The following is a 20,578-nucleotide window of genomic DNA, read 5'->3' as shown; positions in this document are numbered from 1 at the left end:
TAACATCTAATCTGAGCCTCACCTGATGCAACTGATGGCCATTTCCTCTCTTCCTGTCACTAAAGGCTTTGCGGAAGAGACCGACCCCCATCCCATTGTAGAGAGCAATGAGGTCCCCCCTGAGCCTCCCCTTCTCCAGACTCAACCAGCCCAGTTCCCTCAGCCGTCCCTCAGCAGACATGTTTTCCAGAGCCTTCCCCAGCTCCGTTCCCTTCTCTGGACACGCTCCAGCCCCTCAAGGGCCTTTTGGCACTGAGGGGCCAGAACTGGACACAGCACTCCAGGTGGGGCCTCCCCAGTGCCCAGCACAGAGGGGCAATCAGTTCTCTGCTCCTGCTGGCCACACTCTTCTCCACAAAGGCCACCATGCCCTTGGCCTTCTTGCCCCCCTGGGCACACTCTGCCTCATATCCAGCCCCTGTCAAGCAGCACCCCCAAGTCCCTTCCTGCTGAGCAGCTCTCCAGCCCCTCTGCCCCCAGCCTGGAGCGTTCCAGGGGGTTGTTGGGACCAAAGGGCAGACCCTGACACTTGGCCTTATTGATCCAGCCTGTCCAGATCCCAGAGCATGTTCCAGCAAGGACATGGTGGAACCTCATGGAACCAAGGACCACTGTGACCGTGCAGGGCCTTCTGGAGCCAAAGGAGCCCTGGGACACTGTGGAATCTTATGGAATAAAGGCAGCAGTGTCATCCTGGGAAAACTCCTGGAATTCAGGGCCCATTGTGACACTGCAGGTTCCCACGGAACAAAAGGAACCCTGGGACGCTGCAGAAACTCCTGGAACCAAGGGACCATTGGGACACTGAGGGGGATGATGGAATCAGGAGTCCATTGGGACAGTCCAGGGCCTCATGAAATCAAAGGAATTCTGGGACACTGTCCAACCTCCTGGAATCAAGGGTTCCTGCTGACATGTGTGTCCTCCTGGAACCAAGGGAGCCCAGAGATATTTCTGAACCTCCCAGAATCCAGGGGCCATTGGGACCCTGCAGAACCTCCTGCATTCAAGTGCTCCTTGTGAAACTGCAGGCTCTCCTGGAACCCAAGGATTCCTGGAACACTGCAGAGCTCACGGAACCAAGGGGCCACTGTCCCACTGCAGCTCTTTCTGAAGCACAAGGGACACTGGGACAATGGGAAATCTCCGAGAATCCAAAGGGCATTTGGGGACTGCAGGGCCTCATGGAACTAAAGGAACCTTTGGAGACTGTGGAAGCTCATGGAATCCAGGGGCCATTGGGACATGTGGGGCCTCCTGGAAGTAAAGGAACCCTGAGAATTTTTGTGGGAACAAGTTAAGGCAGCAGCAGCTGCATTCAGTTAATCAGGATCCAAAAGGAGTGTTTTGGCCCTGACTGGTGTTTTCCATCCAGAGAGTGCTGTTTGCCAAAGTGGAAACCACTTGGAACGCTCTGCATGGCAGCCTGTGTTTTTGTCTGGTGGCTGAACACAGCCAGCACATGAGGGGAGGGGAATGTGTGGGATCAGGGCACTGCTTTGGGGCCATGCTGGGAATTCCGGTGGACTAAAAGACAAAGCCCAGGCGCTGTTTCCAAAGGAACCCCAATGAAAGGGGGACGCTGGAAAGATGGGCGGACAAGTCCTGAAATGGAACTCTGTGTGTGCAGCCTCATTTTCTCCTTCAGCAGCCATAGGAGAGGGGGCAAAAAGTGGGGGTTGGGAGCCCAAAACTGTTTTGGAGGGAAACTGGAGATTGAGGGGACAATGGGAAAGTGGGAGGAACAGGGAGAAGGGTGGAAAAGAGAGGATAGTCTGGTAGGTCTGGCAGTCCCATGGGGGTCTTTGGGCACAGGGGGCTGTGAAAGGGGGGGGGTGAACCTTGAGCTTCCAACTTACTGTGGGGTGCTGGGGGCTGCTGGATCCAATCTCAGCCTTGGATTATGCCAACAGTTTAATTTAGAGGAATTACAGAGGTGTGACAGAAACACTTAGGTCACCCAGCTTTTAATGATGGCAAATCAAATCTATTGATACAAATGAGTTATTTAGGGTTACAAATGACCAGACAAAAGATCTTCATCAGGATTATTTACTGCACAATAGAAACACTAAAACTACCAGTAGTGAAGGACTATTGCTTTACATATGACAGTGGTTGACACTAAAGCAATTCTACTCAAGGTGGCACAAAAGCAATAATTCCTAATTAGAGATGGATGGAACTCCCTCAGACCAATGCTCGGGGGGAGATCTCTGCTCTCAACCTCCAGCAGGGACCTTGGGGGGTCCCCAGCCAAGGCAGGAATCTCCACACTCCCCCCAAGAAGGGTTCTGTTGGAAGAAGCTGCCCCTGGGAAAGGGGACTGGCCCTTTCTCGTCAAAAGGGACAGACTGACAGTCACTGGACTCAGAGGTTGCCTCACCATCAGGGGCTTCATTCACGTTGGAAGCAGCAGCCAAAATTCTTCCTGCACTCGAGGCACTGGTAGGGCTTCCCTTACTGGTGGGTCCGTTGGTGTCTGGTCAAGCCAGACCTGTTGGTGAAACTCTTCCCACACTCCCCACACTTGTAGGGTTTCTCCCCGGTGTGGATGCGCTGGTGCCTGACGAGGGTGCAGTTCCGCTTGAAGCCCTTCCCGCAGTTGGTGCAGCGGAAGGGCCTCTCATCCGTGTGCGTCCGCTGGTGCTGGAGGAGATGTGAGCTGCACTGAAACCTCTTCCCACATTCCCCACACGTGTAAAGCCGTTCCCCAGTGTGGATGCGCTGGTGGGTGATGAGGTTGGAGCTGTTCCTAAAGCTCTTCCCACATTCCTCACAGAGGTAGGGACATTCCCCAGTGTGGATGTGCTGGTGTTGGATCAGGCTGGAGCTTTTCTTAAAGCTCTTCCCACATTCCTCACAGAGGTAGGGACGTTCCCCAGTGTGGATGAGCTGGTGTTGGATCAGGCTGGAGATGCTCTTGAAGTTCTTCCCACATTCCCCACACGTGTAGGGCTGTTCAGCAGTGTGGCTGTGCTGGTGGCTGAGGAGGCTGGAGTTGTACCTGAAGCTCTTCCCACATTCCCCACATGTGTAGGGCTGTTCCCCGCTGTGGATGCGCTGGTGGTAGAGGAGGCTGGAGTTGTACCTGAAGCTCTTCCAACATTCTCCACACGTGTAGGGCCGTTCCCCAGTGTGGATGCGCTGGTGGGTGCGGAGGTTGGACCTCTGCCTGAAGCTCTTCCCACATTCCCCACACGTGTAGGGACGTTCCCCAGTGTGGATGTACTGGTGTTCCATCAGGTGGCTGTTGTTCCTGAAACTCTTCCCACATTCCAAGCACCTCAAGGGCTTTTCCCTGCTGGGAGGCTGATCAGGGACCACCAGGTCAGAGCTCTGGTTCAAGCTCCGGCCGCCTTCCCAGCACAGGCTGGCTCTTTCCTCCTCAGAGCACCCTGGGCTGGCTTTGGAGCCCCTCCTGCGGGGGGATCTCCGGCCCTTTTCCTCCCCGCTGCCTTCCTGCGCCGGGGAGCCCTTCAAAACGGCCTCTCCCACCAGGGTCTCACGGGGGGATTTGTCCTCCGGGCTCTCCCTCCTCAGCTCGGGGCCTGGGGCAGGAAGCAAGAAGGACAGGCAGGGGATTTGCCTCCGGCCCACAGGGAAGGCCAAGGACATCCCCCCAACTCCGGCCCCGGCAGGACGGCGGCGCCAGCGGGGTTGTCCTGCAGCCGGGGCCATGCTGGGCTGACAGAGCCAGCACAACACCCACCCAAAGGGACACTGACTTCCTCCTCACCTGCCTGGGGGGCCCAAGGCATCTTCCTCTTCCTCCCAGCCTCCTCCTCCATCCGCCCAAGCTTTGGGAAGGACAAATCCTGATGGGGGGAAAACAAGGGCTGAGCATGTTGGCTTGGGGGTTCCTCCTGCCCAAGTCCATCTCTAGAACTCACCGGGCATCCTGTGTCCATAAAAACCTCCAAAACACCAAGACTCATCCCAGAAAAACCCAAATCATCGACATTCAGGCAAAAGCCTATAAGAAATAGTGAGAAGACTCCTGCCCCCCCAAACCGCAAAAAGTTGAGATTCAGTTAAAAAATACTCTAAAATATGAAGATTAGCCCAAAAAAATTCTCCTAAGAGTTCCCCTTCTCTGGTTTCCCCCCTCTAGGGTTCAGAGAGTCTCTCCTGTCTGGGATGCTGGGAGTGTTGGGGGTCCCAAGGCTCCCTTCTCCTCTGATTCTCGCTTTCGGGATGCTGCATTCCCAGAAATTCCCCCTCTCCAGGTTCTCCACTTTGTTGTCCTAGGGGATCCCAGGGGTCCCCACTGTCCAGGCTTCCCCTTATCCGTGCCCCCCCTCTCCAGGCTCTCAGGGCTCTCGAAGCTCCTCCCTATCTCCAGCCTTCCTCGCTCTCCAGGGATCAAGGCATGGGGACACCGAGGTACCCCCACGGCAACCCCGCTCCCGCTCTCCCCACTCCCCTCAGCCCCCCCCTCCCACCCCTTTCCCATCAGGCCCCCAAACCCCGGCTCCCCCCAGCTCCCTTTGGGGGTGACCCACCCGCTCTTTTCACTTCTCTCTGTACAAAATTGCTTCCCAATATCCAACCTAAACCTCCCCTGGCACAGCTCCAGACCCAGCCCTCTTGTCCTACTGCTGCTTCCTGGCAGAACAGCCCCACCCCCACCTGGCTCCAACCTCCTGGCAGGGACTTGCAGACAGTCAGGAGGTCTCCCCTGAGCCTCCTCTTCTCCAGCCTCAACACCCCCAGCTCCCTCAGCCTCTCCTCACACCACTTGTGCTCCACTCCCTTCCCCAGCCTCGCTGCTCTTCTCTGCTCCTGCTCCAGCCCCTCCAGGGCCTTCCTCAACTCAGGGGCCCAGAGCTGGACACAGCACTCCAGGGGTGGCCTCACCAGCGCTCACTCCAGCCCAACAATCCCTTCCCTGCTCCTGCTGACACACTCTTCCTCACACAGGCCACCAGCCATTGGCCCTCTTGGCCACCTGGCCACACTCTGCCTCCTCTTCAGCTTCCTGTCCATCCCCACTCCCAGCTCCCTTTCTGCCTGCCTGCTCTCCAGACACTCTGGCCCCAGCCCGGGGGGCTGACGGGGCTTCTTGTGGCCAAAGGGCAGGACCCGGCCCTTGGCCTGCTGGAACCTCATCCCCTTGCAATCAGCCCATGGATCCAGCTGGGCCAGGCCCCTCTGCAGAGCCCTCCTGCCTTCCAGCACATCAACACACCCCCAGCTTGGGGTCACCTGCACATTTGCTGATGAAATGCCTGGTTCTGCAGCAGCTGCAGATGCTCAAGGGGCAGCAGGACCAAGTCAGGGGCCTGGGGGGGCCCTGGGGGGCTTTGGGGTCCAGGAGGGTCCTGGGGGAGCTGGGGAGGGGCTTTGGGGATTGGGGGTACAGACCAGTACAGACCAGTACCTCCTCACTGCTCCCCAGATCTCTCCTGGAGCTGGACCACGTTGTCCTGGGACACCTGAGCCCCCCCCAGTGCCCTCCCAGTACAGCCCAGTGCCCCCAGTACAGCCCACTGTGTTCCTGTCCCAGGGTGCCAGGTGATCCCTCTTTGAGGGGGGCTATGGGAGATCTGGGGGGATTTGGAGGGGTTGGATGGAGATTTGGGGGCTTTGAGAGGCATTGGTTGCATTTGGGAGAGTTAAAAGGGTCTTGGGGGCATTGGGGGGTCAAAGGTATCTGGAGGGGAGGGGACTAAATGAAAAAAAGGAGGTTGGGGGACATTTAGTGGGGGGTAATGGGGCCTAGAGGGGGAGAGGAGTGGCTTCCCTACGAGCAAGTGAGTCCTGAGACCCCCTTCGTGTCCTCGAGACTCTTTTGGTGTCTCCAACTCCCCCCTTGGCACCCCCAATTTCATTGTCCAAAAATCCCTCACCACTGTCCCCAAACCCCATCCCTGATGTCCCCAACCCTCCATCTCACCCCAGGAACCCCCCTGAACCCTCTGACACCAAAAACGCCCCCCCCCTCCTGCTCACAGAAAGGCCAAGGGCATCTGGGGACATGTTGGGGACAGTCTGGGGGCTTTGTGGGGCACTGGGTGATTACTGGGGGATACTGGGACACACTGGGGGGAACCAGAGGGCATTGGGAGGACTGGGGGGGTTACTGAGGGACACTGGGAAGGCACTGGGGGGGACCTGGGGCACACTGGGGGGCACTGGCAGAGAACTGGGGAGTTACTGGGGGATTACCAGGACACACAGGGAGACACTGGGAGGTTACTGGGCCATACTGGCAGGTTACTGGGTGCTCACTGCAGGATCACTGGGCCATACTGGGGGCAGTGGGAGGTCACTGGGACACACTGGCTGGCCACTGAGGGGGTTACTGGGCCATACTGAGGGTAACTGGGAGGTCACTGGGATATACTGGGGTCACTGGGATCCCCTTACCCGGATGTGGTACATCTCCCCCTCCGGATTTTGGGGGGCATCCCTAGGACCCCTCCCCTGGGGGCTGGGGGACCCCTTGAACTCCATTGCTGGGCTTTAGGGGACCCTGTAAAATCCTTTCAAAACCTCTGAAATCCCCCTTCGACCCATCAAAACCTTCTCCAGGTCCCTTCAAATCCCCTCAGAGATCTCATCCCTCCCCAGCACCCCCCAAACCCTCTCAGTGACCCGCAAAACCCACCTGGGACCCCTCAAGCCTATTCAGGGACCCCCAATCCCCCCCACGGGCCCTCCAAACCGTCTGGGACACCTTAAACCCCCCAGAGACCCCAAAACTGCCTCAAGGTCCCCGCAAAGCCTCCCAGGAACCCCAAACCTCCCCAGAGAGCCCCAAAGCCCACCTGGGACACCCCAAATCTTCTCAGAAAACAAAACTCCCATCAGAGCCCCCCAGCACTCTTCAGGGACCTTCAACCTCCCCCCCGAGTCCTTTCAGGGACCCCTCAAAACGTCCCCGGGAACCCCCGAACCCCCCCGCTAAGCCCTCCCGAGCCCTCCAGCCTTTCCACCCACAGCCGCGCTCCCCGCAGCCCCCGAGGGGATCCCCAGACCCCGCTCTCGCCGCCCCCCCCGCCAACTCACCCAGCGAAGTGCAGCGGCCGCAGGCGAGTCCTCCTCACTCCCGACCACGAGGCCAAAATGGCGCTCGCTCCGCGCGCCCTCCGCCTTTACAGACCCGCCCCGCAGCCAATCAGCGCGCGGCCACGGCCCCTGCCCGCCCCCCGCCTGCGCGGGGCATTGTGGGAGTTGTAGTCCTTGCGGCGGGGGAGGATCGGGCGTTTTGGTTTTTTGTTTTTCTGTCTTCTTTTATTTTCTCTTTTTCCTTTCTTTCTTTTCTTTCTTTTTTCTTTTTTTCCTCTTTTTATTCTCCTTTTTCTCTCTCTTTTTTCTTTTTTTCTCTTTTTTATTTGTTCTTTCTTTTTTTTCTCATTTTTATCCTGTTTTTTCTTTCTTTTTTTCTCTTTTTTTTCCTCTCTTTTCTCCCTTTTTTAAATTTTCTTTTTTCTTATTTTTCCCTTTTCCTTTTTTTTTTACATTGTTTTCTATCAGTTGTTTTATTCAAGGACGATTTAAACACATATCAAAACAATCTCCAGGTACATATCCTGCCACAACAGATAATCTGCCATTGTTCCAGGTTCCTGAGAATTTCCCAAGATCACAAACACTGAGACACCAAGGGTGGAAGTGAAGCAACTTTATCCTGTCCCTTGCCACAGCCTCCAATCCACACCCAGCCCTGGATTTCTGCAAAGCCGCTGGGCAGGAGTAGGAGATGGAGCTGGTGCTCAGCGGGAGGGGCAGCAACAACAAACCCGTGTCTTTGGCACAGGGGAAGGAATTTAGTGCTTGAGGGGTTACATTCCACAGGCTCCCCTGGGGATCAGCTCATGCTTGGACAGTGAGAACAGCAAGAACATTCCTAATAAAAATGCCAGAGGGAAGGGAGCGGAGGGGGAGCAGGGGCAGGAAAAGGAAGCAGAGCGATGGAAGATGGGCTGGGGCGGTCGGGGCTGGGGGAAGGCAGGCTGGACAATGCCTTGTTTGGTCCAGCAGCTGGACCAGCTCCAGGGCAGGTGTCGGGGCAGCCTCTGCCACAGGGACATGGACAAACAGACCCTACAAAAGCTCTCAGAGGGGTTGGGGGCTCTGGGCGGGGCTGCGCTCTCGCCTCAAGCCAGGATATCCCAGGGCAGGGGAACAGCAATTCCTGTCAGCTCCCAGCAAAGATTATTGGGGTTTGCACTGGGGAAATATTGACGCTCCAGCTTCTTCTTCTCTTTTTAGAACTTTGAGCTTGCAGTCGGGTAGAAGGGCTGGTGGGGGAGTGGTAAGAGACCCACTGAGGGACACATCTCATCCCTCAGTTAGATGGAGCTAAATCCCTAATTTTGCTTAGAAATAGCTGCTTGATGCTCAGTTGTCTTCTTTCCCTTCTGCTTTAGTGGGATATTACATTTCCCTGCAGTATTGGTGATAGAAGGGTATGTCAGCTGGAATGGTTTGGTTGTTACAGAAAGCATAAATGCATTTTAAGGAAGGTATTTTTACATAGAGGAGGCCTCCAAAAAAACCGAAAAAACCCAAAGGTAATATAAGTGCAGAATAAAGTGAACTTTGGGGTTTTCTTTTTATTTCTTGGGTAGAAAAGCCATCCCAGTTAGGGACAGCAATTTATTGCATTGCTGAAAAAAAAAACCAAACAACAAACAAAAAAAGAAATCTGACTTTGTTCTCTTTCAGATTTGTTTTTGATCATAGCAATCCTTCTAGTGAAAAGGGCTAATTTACTCTTTCTAGAGGAATGTTTTAAGTGTGATTATCACAATATCACAGCTGGTGAAAAGGTCTAAAATAGGACATTGACCTTGAACCTGCTCCTGTGTTTAGGATGTGGTGCTTAACATTCAAGAAACAATAGAACTGCAACTCATTTATTAAGGTATCATCTCAAAATGTTCACTCTTGCTCTGTAAAGACATGCCACAAGGATTGTAAAAAGCTTGCAGTATCCCATGAAGTACATGTGGTATTTTATCAGTGTAAATATAAGATTATACTATATATATTTTTTATATATATTATATATATATATACTTATATTATATATAAGATTTTCAAGATTTCTGCTGGCAGTACTCCATAACTAAAGTAAGTTTTCCCTTTGGTGCTGCACTAGTTTATGATTTAATTGTTACTGACATTCCACCAGTCATATTATTAGCTTCACCAAATGAAAGGGAAATAATCCTGTATTAATTAAAGAGAGCAACTGAATTCCCTCAGTCATCTTATCCTTGGCTGTCTGAGACAGTGATGCACTTCAGCTTCCCTAAAGAAACTTCCACTAAAAAAGGGCTTGAGGTGATAGTGAGAGATCCATATTGAAGGGTGTGCCTGAATTATCTTTAGGGAGGAGACCTTTTTTGGTGGGTGACAAGCAATGTGCCTGTGGCTCTCTTTTTCTTTCTGGGTTCTTTTTCCCTTTCTTTTTGTCAGAGGCTTTGGAAAAGGTGTTTTGTCAAGAGAATAATATTCATTTATAGCCATGTGAACAGTTTCTATCCTGTACCAGTGAAGGCAGTCACCTAAATACCCATACCCATGCCTTTGAAAAGAAAACAAGGAGAAAATATGGAGTATTTATTTGAGACCAGATAAACTGAATGTAGTTCAGTAACATGGTAAGGCAATTGCTGTTATTGCACAGAGACATTTCTTTCTATGCTGGAACTGAGGGTAGCACCAAAAGCTAAAAGCCTTGCTCTGTGTGTTTGTGAACACACTGTGGGTAAGTTCAAAGGAGCATTCAGAGATTGTGTTGTGTGAGCCTTTTTCCCTAAGATCAAAACAAGGAGTAATTATTGCTAAATCCAGCAGATGGCTTTTTCTCTTTATTCCCAATCACTGATTAAAGAAACATTACTCAGATGTGATCTCACTCTGTGCTCCAGTGACATTAACATTAGAACAATATTGTCACTGTCTACTGGTCTCCTGTGCTCCTCACTGGAAGGCACTTGGTGCACCCCTGGATATCCTGCTAATGAGGTAAAAAACTAACCCTTCTAAAGTTCCAGATTTTCCTCACCTGTTTGGACACAGTTGGACAAACTGGACCAAGTTAGTACTTGAAAGCCATCTGCTGGATTTAGCATTAATTATTCTTTGTTTTGATCATAGAGGAAAAAAGCTCACACAAAACAATCTCTGTGGACCCAACAGAGAAAACATCCCCAGGGTCTTGTTAGAGTACAAACCTGCAAACAGGGATGACAGGTCAGAGAATCACAGAATCATCAAGGTTGGAAGAGACCTTCCAGATCTTCTAGTCCAACTGTCAACCCAGCACCACCAGAATCACCCCTAAACCCATCCCAAAGCGCTACATCCAGATGCCACCTGAATGCTTCCAGAGACTCCACCACCTCCCTGAGCTACTTGTTCCAATGCCTGAGCACTCTGTCAGTGGAAAAAGGGGTTTTGAATATCTCATATGAACATTGCCCAAAGCAATTTAAGGCCATTTCCTCTCTTCCTGTCACTAAAGGCTTTGAAGAAAAGACTGACCCCCACCCCACTAAAACCTCCTTTCAGGTCATTGTAGAGAGCAATGAGGTCCCCCCTGAGCCTCCCCTTCTCCAGACTCAACCAGCCCAGTTCCCTCAGCCGTCCCTCAGCAGACATGTTTTCCAGAGCCTTCCCCAGCTCCGGTCCCTTCTCTGGACACGCTCCAGCCCCTCAAGGGCCTTTTGGCACTGAGGGGCCAGAACTGGACACAGCACTCCAGGTGGGGCCTCCCCAGTGCCCAGCACAGAGGGGCAATCAGTTCTCTGTTCCTGCTGGCCACACTCTTCTCCACAAAGACCACGATGCCCTTGGCCTTCTTGCCCCCCTGGGCACACTCTGCCTCATATCCAGCCCCTGTCAAGCAGCACCCCCAAGTCCCTTCCTGCTGAGCAGCTCTCCAGCCCCTCTGCCCCCAGCCTGGAGCGTTCCAGGGGGTTGTTGGGACCCAAGGGCAGGCCCTGACACTTGGCCTTATTGATCCAGCCTGTCCAGATTCCTCTGCAGAGCCTTCCTGACCTCCAGCACATCCACACTCACACCCAGATCAGTCAGTCTCCCAAACAGGACAAAGTCTGACCACCAGCAGTCCAGGCTGTCAGTTCTGCTGCCCCCTCCTTCCTCCACCCAGAATGGAAAACTCCATCATTTTGGGGTCTCTGTGCCCGTTGGCTCCGACCACCAAATCCCCCACCAGTCACAGAATCATGGAATGGTTTGGGTGGGAAGGGACCTTAAAGAGCATCTCAGTCCAACCCCCTTCCACTAGACTCAGAGCTCAGAGCCCCATCCAACCTGGCCATGAACACTTCCAGGGATGGGGCAGCCAGAACTTCTCTGAGCAACCTGTGCCAGGATCTCACTACCATCACAGTCCAGAAATTCTTCCTAATATCCCATCTAACCCTTCCCTTTCTCAGTGTGAAGCCATTCCCCTTGTCCTGTCACTCCAGGCCCTTGTCCAAAGTCTCTCTCCATCTTTCTTTTTGGCTCCTTTCAGGCACTACAAGGCCACAATTAGGTCACCCCAAAGCCTTCTCTTCTCCAGCCTGAACAATCCCAATTCTCTCAGCCTTTCCTCACAGCAGAGCTGCTCCATCCCTCTGACCATATTGCTGCTCCCCTCTGGACTCGCTCCAACAGGTCCATGTCCTTCCTGTGCTGGAACCCAGAGCTGGAGGCAGCTCTGCAGGGCTGACAACATTACAGCCCTGTGTGTTCCAGCAAGGACACTGTGGAACCTCCTGGAGTAAAGGGGCCATTGTGACACTGTAGGGCCTTCTGGAGCCAAAGGAGCCCTGGAACACTGTGGAATCTCATGGAATCAAGGGAGCATTGTGACAATGTGAAAACTCATGGAATCAAGGGGTCATTGTGGTGCTCCAGGGCCTCATGAAATCAAAGGAATCGTGGGACACTGTGGAACCTCATGGAACCAAGGGTTCATTGTGCCAGGAAGGGCCTCATGGAACCAAGGGAGCCCTGAGACATTTTGGGACTTCATAGAATCAAGGGGCCATTGTGACACTGAGGAACCTCGGGGACTCAAAGGCCACTGTGACACTGCAGGGCCTCATGGAACCAAAGGAACCCTGAGACTTTTCAGAACCTCATGGAATCAAGGGGCCACTGTGACACTGCAGAACATCATGGAGACAAAGGGACCCGGGGACACTGTGGACCTCAGGAAATCAAGGGCCCATATTGGCACTGTAGAACCTCATGGAATCAAGGAGACATTCTTACACTGGAGGGCATTATTGAGCCTAAGTGACCATTGTGACACTGTGGAACCTGATGGAGTCAAGGGGCCTTTGTGACATGCAGGGCCTCATGGAACCAAAGGATTCCTGGGACATTGTGGAATCTCATGGAACCAAGGGGCCACTGTGATATGTGGGGCCTCCTAGAACCAAAGGAGTCCTGAGACATTTTGCAAACTCATGGAATCAAGGGTCCATTATCACACTGCAGAATCTTACCAAGCCAAATGGACCCTGAGACTCTGTGGAACCTCATGGAATCAGTTGGTCATTCCCACACTGTAAAACCTCATGGATACTCTCAGGTTCCCATTATTGAGAAAGACACCTCTTCCCAAATTCAGCTGCAAAGGAGACCATGTGCCAAAGTCAGCAGTCCAGGTTTGATTTAACAGTAAATAGGAGGGAGAGAGAAAGAAAGAAATAGAGAGAGAGAGAAGAAGGGGGTGGTGGGAAGCCAGTGAGAGAGAGACAGAGATGAAGTAAATGTATCACACCATGGAGATCCCTGAGGCTCCCACCGGTCCTTCTTCACCCTGCTCTGCTCGGTGGAGGGTCCCCAAGTTGTGCTTCTGGACTATCACTTTTATACAGTCCAAGCCCTGGGTATTCAGGGGGGTAGATGCTGTTCCCACAGCTTGGGCTGGCACATCTACAAGGACTTGCTTCCTTTCCCACACCTTGCCACGGTGGGAGTTTTGCCCGCTGTGCTTCCAGTCTGCAGGTGGGAATCTTTGTCTGGATGGGTTCCCCAGACCTGCCTTACCAGCCCTGGCTTCCTGTTGGGGCTCTCTGCTCTTTCCCACAGTCTGCACAGTGCAATTCTGGCCTGGGGGTTGCTTCCAAAGCTTTACCTCTGTTTAGGCCTTGGAATTAAAGGTCTTCCTGTTTGCCACCAGTGCTTATGTGTTGTGGTGCCTTATGGGATTTTCCTGCTTTGACAGTGTTTTGAGACAGTTCATTGTGCCCTTCAAGTCCTTCCATGTGCACACACACACCACTCTCACCAGTGTCTGACCCTCCAAAGAACACAAGCTCTGATGATTTGTAGCTCCCACTCCAGTGGTTGGCACTTGGAGCTCCCTCCGTACCCAGAGCTCAGAGCTCCCTTGTGCCAGAAAGTTTAAAGAGATTGTGCCTCTTTCTGCCAACACAACCCTTGGAAAAAAGTGTCCCTCTGTGTTTCCTGGGATAAGAGCCCTCTATTGTCATCTTCCAAAACCTTGGAGAGGTTCCAGAGATCTCCCAGGAAGGAATTTGGGGCCTCAAGCACATGACCCGTATATAGAGGCTGAGGACTCAGGGGTCAGGGATGTGAAGATTGAGGACAGTAGAGGAGCAGCCTGAGAGGTCTGGAAGGGGGGTGTCAGAGCTGGTGGAGCTTTTCTTCCTGTCAGAAAACAGCCTAAGAAAGAACTAGTGCCACCAAGGGCAGCTGGGGTGGCCTAGACTGGTGACAAGAAGTCAGAAATTTCCCTCCAAGGTCAGTGTTGTGGTGCAATATGTCACAAATAAGGAGTCTGGATGAGCCCAAGGCTTTGTGTGTGCAGGAAGAGCCAGGGAGGACGCAGAGATGTCAGTGCAGGAAGGTGCCAGCCAGGTGGGGCAGCCGGGGGGATGACGACAGCCTGCAGGGAAAGGGGCAGGGCATGGACACCGTAGGACAGCCTGGGCTGCAGAGGAGACAGGGATGGGGAGAAGCTGAAAGGCCCTGACAGAGCCACCTTCTGCAGGCCTTTGGCCAGGGCTGCTGTCTGTGCCCCTGAGGCCAGGAGGAGGGGAGTGGCCCTTGCAGCCCTGGGGCCTCATGGCCTCCTTGTCCCTGCTCAGCAGCCTGGCAGGTGCCACCCCATGGTCCTGCCCTTGGCATTGCACATCCCACATCCCAGTGCCCCAGGAAGAGCCCTGAGGAATGAGGCAGGGACAGCATCTGCCTTCCCAGGGGCTGGGGGTCAGGGTATGGCCCTTTGGATTAAGAAAACAAGTCAAGGTTTCTTCAGCATCAGAGCCACCTTTCCCTTGCTTGTCCATCCTTGTCATCACTGTCTGCAGGTTTCTGTTCCAACTGGAATCTGGGGACACTTTCACAGTCATGTCCTTCAGTGGGACCCATTAACATTACAAGAAACTTCAGTATTTCAAACTCATTTTGACTTCTTGAGAAGTTGTTTGAGCTTCCTCTCAGGGACTGAGTCTCATGTAAACAACCTCAATGTCCCCTGAGGGTCATGAAATGCCTGGGGCTGTTGCTGTGCTGCTGAGCTGGGCCAGGCTCCTGGCACACAGGGAGCTCCTGGCAAGCAAGAAGAGCTTCAAAGAGACAGCTCTGCTGGTGAGCAGCTCCTCTGCACAGCCCAGCAGGGCTGAGGGCACTGCCTGCAGCACCCAGGGCACAGGAGAGAAGGCAGAGAGATGGGAGGCAGCCTGGGCTGGGAGGTGACTGAGCTCTCACTACAGGAGAAACCTTCCCAGGATTTGAAGGAAGAATTCTCTGGCTGTAGGAAAGTTCAACTTGCCTTCCTGGAGGCATCTCCTAAAGCTGCCACATCCCACAGCTTCCAGGATCTTTCAGCAGGACTCTCCCAGTTGCTGCAGTGGAGGGGAAGTGGCCATATGGCAGAGCAGGGCAGGAGCTGCAGGCAGCAAGGGCAGAGAGGAGAAGGGAGCAGAAGGTTCAAGGGATCCTGGGGTGGGAGGACAGGGCAGAGCTGCTCAGGGCAGGAACCTTGCCAGCCCTTTGCCAGGGTCAGGCTGTGGCTGCAGAGCAGTGCAGGTGAGTTCCTGCAAGTGCCTCTGCCAGCTGCCAAATGGCAGCAGTGGCAGGAGCTGTCAGGATGGCTCTGCTGGATTTGCTGGGGTGCAGCAGGAGAAGCTGCTGCAGAGCAGGACTTGCTGCTGCCCCATCAGAGGCCCAGGGCCAGAAGGTTCCCTGTGCCAGGGCTGGCTGTGGGGTGGGAAGGTGGGGGTGCAGCCAGGGGTGCCCAGGGCTGTGGTGCAGAGCAGGGTCCTGCCCCCAGGGCTCTGTGTGCTGGGGCAGGGACTCTGCTGCCTGCCAGGGTCAGCTCTCAGCCCGGCCAAGGAGCTGCCACAGCCCTGCAGGGAGAAGGTGTGGGTGGAAGGAGTGACCCCTCAGGGCAGGGCAGGGCTGGGCAGGGCCCTTCAGCTGCAGGCTCAGGGCTCCTCACAGCTTCAGCTCCACCTCCTCCATTTCCAGGGGCCCTTCTCAGGAAGCACATCCCCCCAGAACACCTCCCCCTTCCCAGCCACCGCAGGGGTCTGGGATCTGCTCTGCAGCCCCTGCCCAGGCAGAGCTGCCCCTGGGCACTGGGCTGGGGATGGCTCTGGCAGCACTGGCAGGGAGCTGAGCTGGGCACAGGCAGGGGCTGCTGGCAGGAACAGCTCCTCACCCAGAGACAGGCAGGCAGGGAGAGGCAGCTGCTGCCACAAGGGCTGGGCAGGGGGATGTGGGCCCCTCCCTGCTGTCCCTGTGGCACAGACCCCTTCCCTGAGCAGCTCCTGCCTGGGCTCCTTTCCCAGCCTAAGCAGAGCCTGTGCCCTCAGGCCCACGGGGGCTGGGCTGTGCATTGCCCTGCAGCAGCCAGAGCCCAGGCAAGGACAAGGCCCTGATTTCCAGCTGTCTCTCTGTGTCCCTCCTCCCTTGGCAGCAGCACTGTGGCATTTCACTGCCATCCCCTGCTGCCTGGGCTCTCCTTGTTCTCACCAGTGGGTTTTCTGAGCCAGTGTGGGGTTTGGGGGGGCAGATTCCTGTCCAGACACAAACCCTTTGGGTGCTGCTGTGGGGATGTGTCTGTGGGATCCAAGTTCCCAAGTGCCCTCCAGGCACCTTCAGGGTCTTCAGCTGTTTGCCTGGGTGTTCTGCAGGGCTGCAGGTGCCCTCCAGAAGGGCACAGCTCTGCCATAGTATCTCTGTGCTGCACAGGATCCCCATGGAGAAAACTCCTCAGTGCTAAATCCATGGAAATGCTCTGGGCAGCTGTACTTGGGAGCTGCAATGATCCCTGTGTGTGGCAGTCTGAGAGGAGAAAAATGAGATCCTAATCAGGCATCCCGAGGAAAGGCAAGGATTCTGTCTATCTGCTCTTTGAACCAGGATTCCTCTGCTCCAAGAAGTGCCTTGTTTATTTTTGCAGGGAATTCCTAAGGGCCATCCCCCTTCAGCTCCAAGCTGCCAGCCAGGGGGAGCTGTGAACAGCAAAGATGGCCAGCTCTCGTCTCTGCACCAAGAGACCATCCCTTTGCCTCTCAGGACTCACAAGATTTCACTTGGAGCACAAAGTCCCCCAAATCCCCTCCCTCTGTTCTGCCCTTGGGCAAACTGTGACCAGCAGTTCTGGAAACACTTTGATACATCACAAGTGCATTTAATTGGAGGTCACCCTGTGCTCCAAGTTGCCTCTCACTGCACAGCAAGAAGGATTCCTCAGCAGCCCATTCCAGGGTCCCTGCTCTCAGTGCCCCCTTCAGCCAGCAAAACCCAGAGCTCGGGCAGAGGGATGCAGAGAGATCTTCCTCAAAATAGGCCCTGAATGTTGAATTGCTATGAGACATGCAAGATGTTTTGCTGATTGAGTCTGGCCTAATTCAGTTCTGCCTTTTTTCTCCTCAACAGAAAACAATAACCAGAGGCAGCAAATGTCCAACAGCAGCTCCATGCCCCAGTTCCTCCTCCTGGCATTTGCAGACAGGCGGGAGCTGCAGCTCCTGCACTTCTGGCTCTTCCTGGCCATCTCCCTGGCTGCCCTCCTGGCCAACGGCCTCATCCTCAGCGCCGTAGCCTGTGACCACCACCTGCACACCCCCATGTACTTCTTCCTGCTCAACCTCTCCCTCACAGACCTGGGCTGCATCTGCACCACTGTCCCCAAAGCCATGCACAATTCCCTCTGGGACACCACAACCATCTCCTACATGGGTTGTGCTGCACAGCTCTTTTTCTTTGCCTTCTTCATCTCAACAGAGTTTTCCCTCCTCACCATCATGTGCTACGACCGCTACGTTGCCATCTGCAAACCCCTGCACTACGGGACCCTCCTGGGCAGCAGAGCTTGTGCCCACATGGCAGCAGCTGCCTGGGCCACTGGCTTTCTCTATTCTCTGCTGCACACAGCCAATACATTTTCCCTGCCCCTGTGCCAGGGCAATGCCCTGGGCCAGTTCTTCTGTGAAATCCCACACATCCTCAAGCTCTCCTGCTCACACTCAGGCTACCTCAGGGAACTTGGGCTTATTGTGTTTAGTGCCTGTCTAATATTTGGTGGTTTTGTTTTCTTTGTTTTCTCCTATGTGCAGATCTTCAGGGCTGTGCTGAGGATCCCCTCTCAGCAGGGACGGCACAAAGCCTTTTCCACATGCCTCCCTCACCTGGCTGTGGTCTCCCTGTTTATCAGCACCTTATTCTTTGCCCACCTGAAGCCCCCCTCCATCTCCTCCCCGTCCCTGGATCTTATTGTATCACTCATGTACTCAGTGGTGTCTCCAACACTGAACCCCCTCATCTACAGCCTCAGGAACCAGGAGCTCAAGGATGCCCTGAGGAAACTGATAACTGGGTGTTTTTCAGAAGCAATAAACTCTCCTTCTTCTGCATGTTATGTACCTCATTAAAGGCCAATCCTTTTATGTACTTCATTAAAGGCCCACCATATCTTCTTTGTTTTTTACTCCTGGTAGGGCTGTTATTTTTGTGAGAATTTGTTCACACCAAAAAATCTTTATATATATAAAGATATATATAAAGATATATATATCTATTTATATAGATATAAACACCATTTTCAATTCAGTGTTTGCCTTTCTAGCCTTACCCACAGGCTGTACAAATTGGGAATTTTACTCACTGTGTGCTTAAACCAAATAAAGAACTCTGCATTGACTCATTTACCTGACATCTTTCCTCTCTGACTTCTCTGCAGCTGCAGGGTCGGAGAAGAGCTGGACCAGAAAAGAGTCCCAGCAGAGCAGCACTGTCAGGGAGCAGCAGCCCTTCTCCTGCCTGGCCTCCTCTCCCTTCCCTCCCACACTGTCCTGCAGAGCCCTGTGTTGTTGGAGGCCTCAGTGCTCTGGCAGTCGGTGCCAGTCCTGCTGCAGGACTGTCCAGGGACTGCAGGCAGGGACAGCCACGGGCACTGCTGGCACAGAGCTGACCTCTGCAGCAGCACTGCCATCCTGCAGGGGCATCTCCTCAGGCCAGGGCCTCAAAGCTTCCATCTGCTTTCCACTTTGCTCTCCAGGATGTGCCCAACACAACACCCTGCAGAGGAAAACAGCAGTGACCAGCACAAGGGTGGGAGTGCTCAGGGTGGGGGCACCCAGCAGTGCCCTGGCACAGCCAGCGCCGCTCCCAGCACTGGCCTCTCACCCCAGGCCATTGGGCTTGTTCTTCCCTCCAAGGAGGGACAGCAAATGACCAACTCAGGAGTCCATGTTTGCACTGCATGCACAAGACATGCCCCTGTGTCACGGTTTGGGGCTGGGGGGTGGAAGGCTTAGACAAAGTTGATGGCAGAAGCCGTCTCGTTGAGCTACAAGGGGCAGAAAGGACCCCCTTGCTTTCTAAATTCCTTCTCAGAGAGGAGCCTGGCTGTGGCTGGATCCAATCTCAGGCTCAGATTTTGGTTTAAACCGAAGAAATTCTAGAGGTGTGATTCAATCACTTTGTCCTGCAGGTTTTAGTGATGGCAAATCAGAAATATTTCTATAAAATGTTTATTATGACAAATGAACAGAAAATTGATCAGACAAGTGAACAGACAAAAAACACTAAACAGAATTATTTCCTGCACAGTATAAAAACCAAAACCTCCTAGCAGTATAGTGTAAGATAGGACAGTGCAGTCTCTCAAAGTCATTATATTAAAGCAATTGGATCAAAGCCAGCAAAAAGAAACAATCCTGAAGCAGAGAGTGAGGTAACTCACCCCACAATGACAGGGGGTAGTTCTCTCTCTTTCACTTAACCCCTGGGCAGTGACCATGAAGAGCTGTCCCTCCTTCATGGCAGAAGCTCCACACACTTCAAGGAAGTCTGTGGAAGAATCTACCCCATGACAGTTGGATGGGGCTTTTATAGTTATCAAGGGTTTGACTGCCGGACATATTTGCAGGCCAGGGAGCAGCTTATCTGTCAAATCCTGCTTCAAAAAGCAGGATGTGTGTTTGAAGTTTCATGAACCATTTTGGGTTTAGCATAATTCAACATTAAAATCAGCACCTTGCCACCAGCAGTAACTCATCACAGAGACCTTGCATTGTTTAAATTCTCTGACCATTGTTTAGGTATTATCCGAGCAGAGCATCCTGCCAGAAATGGTTCCTTGATTCTATGAGGTTCAAAAACTGTCAGGCTTCCTTTGGTTCCATGGGGCCCTGCAGTGTCACAATGGCTCCTTGATTCCAGGATGTTCCAAAACATCCCAGGGTTCCCTTGGCTCCAAGAGGCTCCCCAGTGTCCCAGCGGCCCCTGGATTCCAGCAGGCCCTGCAGTGTCCCAATGGCCACTGGGTTCCAGGAGCCACAGCGGCTGCCGCCGGCGTCTGTGCCCGGAGCCGCCGCTCCCACGGGGCTGCCGCACTCACCGCCGGGGTTGCCGCTCGCGCAGCCGCCGCTCTGCCCCGGCTGCACCGGGACCCGGCACCGCCTCGGGCCTGCGCTGCCGCCTCAGCGGCCACAGGGACACAGCCATGGGGGACCTTTGCTCTGACACTGATGGGGCCTGGCTTTGTTCTGCTTGGGGCTGGGCTTTGGGAAAACTGCTGTTCATGTTCATGCTCCACTGGAACAGCTCCTGAATTCCAAAGGTTTCCTAATCCAGGGGAGGGGTTTCTATGGCATCGGAGGTGCCGCCCCTCGGGACACATTGTCAATAAACCATCCAGCTGACTGGGATGGGTGTAAGAGCTGGGGAACACAGGATAATCAGTCATCCCATGAAAACCTTGGAACATTCCCTACCTTAATCGTAACCCAAATGGAACAGTTTGGATACAATTCCCAAATAGTTTGGAAACTCCAGGCATTCCTGACACCAGGATGGAAATTCAGCAGATAACTAAAGCCAGTCCCCTTGGGAGCCCACAACCAGCGGGGCTGAGGGAGGCCCTGGCAGCTCCCCAGCACCTCCCTCTCAGTGGGACACCTCTGGCAGCCTCTCCCAGCTCGGGAACCCTCCAGTTTGCAACACTCCAAAGACCCTCCCTGATGCCCAGGACAATTCTGATCCCCCTCAACAAACACTCCTCCAGCTGTGACCCTTGTCTGGTGGGAAACACAAAGGGATTTGGGGGAGTGTTTCCCTG

General features: G+C 53.8%; 2 protein-coding genes and 1 pseudogene across 2 annotated transcripts in view; all 3 read left to right on the top strand.

The window, feature by feature from the left end:
• The window catches only part of LOC127474809 (uncharacterized), a 1,721,191-nt pseudogene that overhangs the window by 934,694 nt on the left and 765,919 nt on the right, over positions 1–20,578 (top strand).
• LOC127474901 (zinc finger protein 239-like) overlaps positions 1–20,578 on the top strand; it is a 237,267-nt gene that overhangs the window by 108,938 nt on the left and 107,751 nt on the right. The window lies entirely within an intron of this gene.
• LOC127474882 (olfactory receptor 14J1-like) lies at positions 16,901–18,938 on the top strand. The gene has a single exon (XM_051796202.1). It carries the CDS (start codon positions 16,917–16,919, stop codon positions 17,886–17,888), a length of 972 nt encoding a protein of 323 aa, XP_051652162.1. The 5' UTR covers positions 16,901–16,916; the 3' UTR covers positions 17,889–18,938.

The sequence above is a fragment of the Manacus candei genome, unplaced genomic scaffold (assembly GCF_025592945.1).
Source record: "Manacus candei isolate 608988 ecotype Guabito, Panama unplaced genomic scaffold, ASM2559294v1 h1tg000045l, whole genome shotgun sequence".
In the NCBI taxonomy this organism is placed as follows: domain Eukaryota; kingdom Metazoa; phylum Chordata; class Aves; order Passeriformes; family Pipridae; genus Manacus; species Manacus candei.
Note: the sequence above shows the minus strand (reverse complement) of the source record. Positions and strands in the feature narration are given on the sequence as shown.

What these genes read in the sequence shown, in the direction of transcription:
- LOC127474882 (XM_051796202.1), top strand. Translation starts at nt 16,917, where the DNA reads ATGTCCAACAGCAGCTCCATGCCCCAGTTCCTCCTCCTGGCATTTGCA.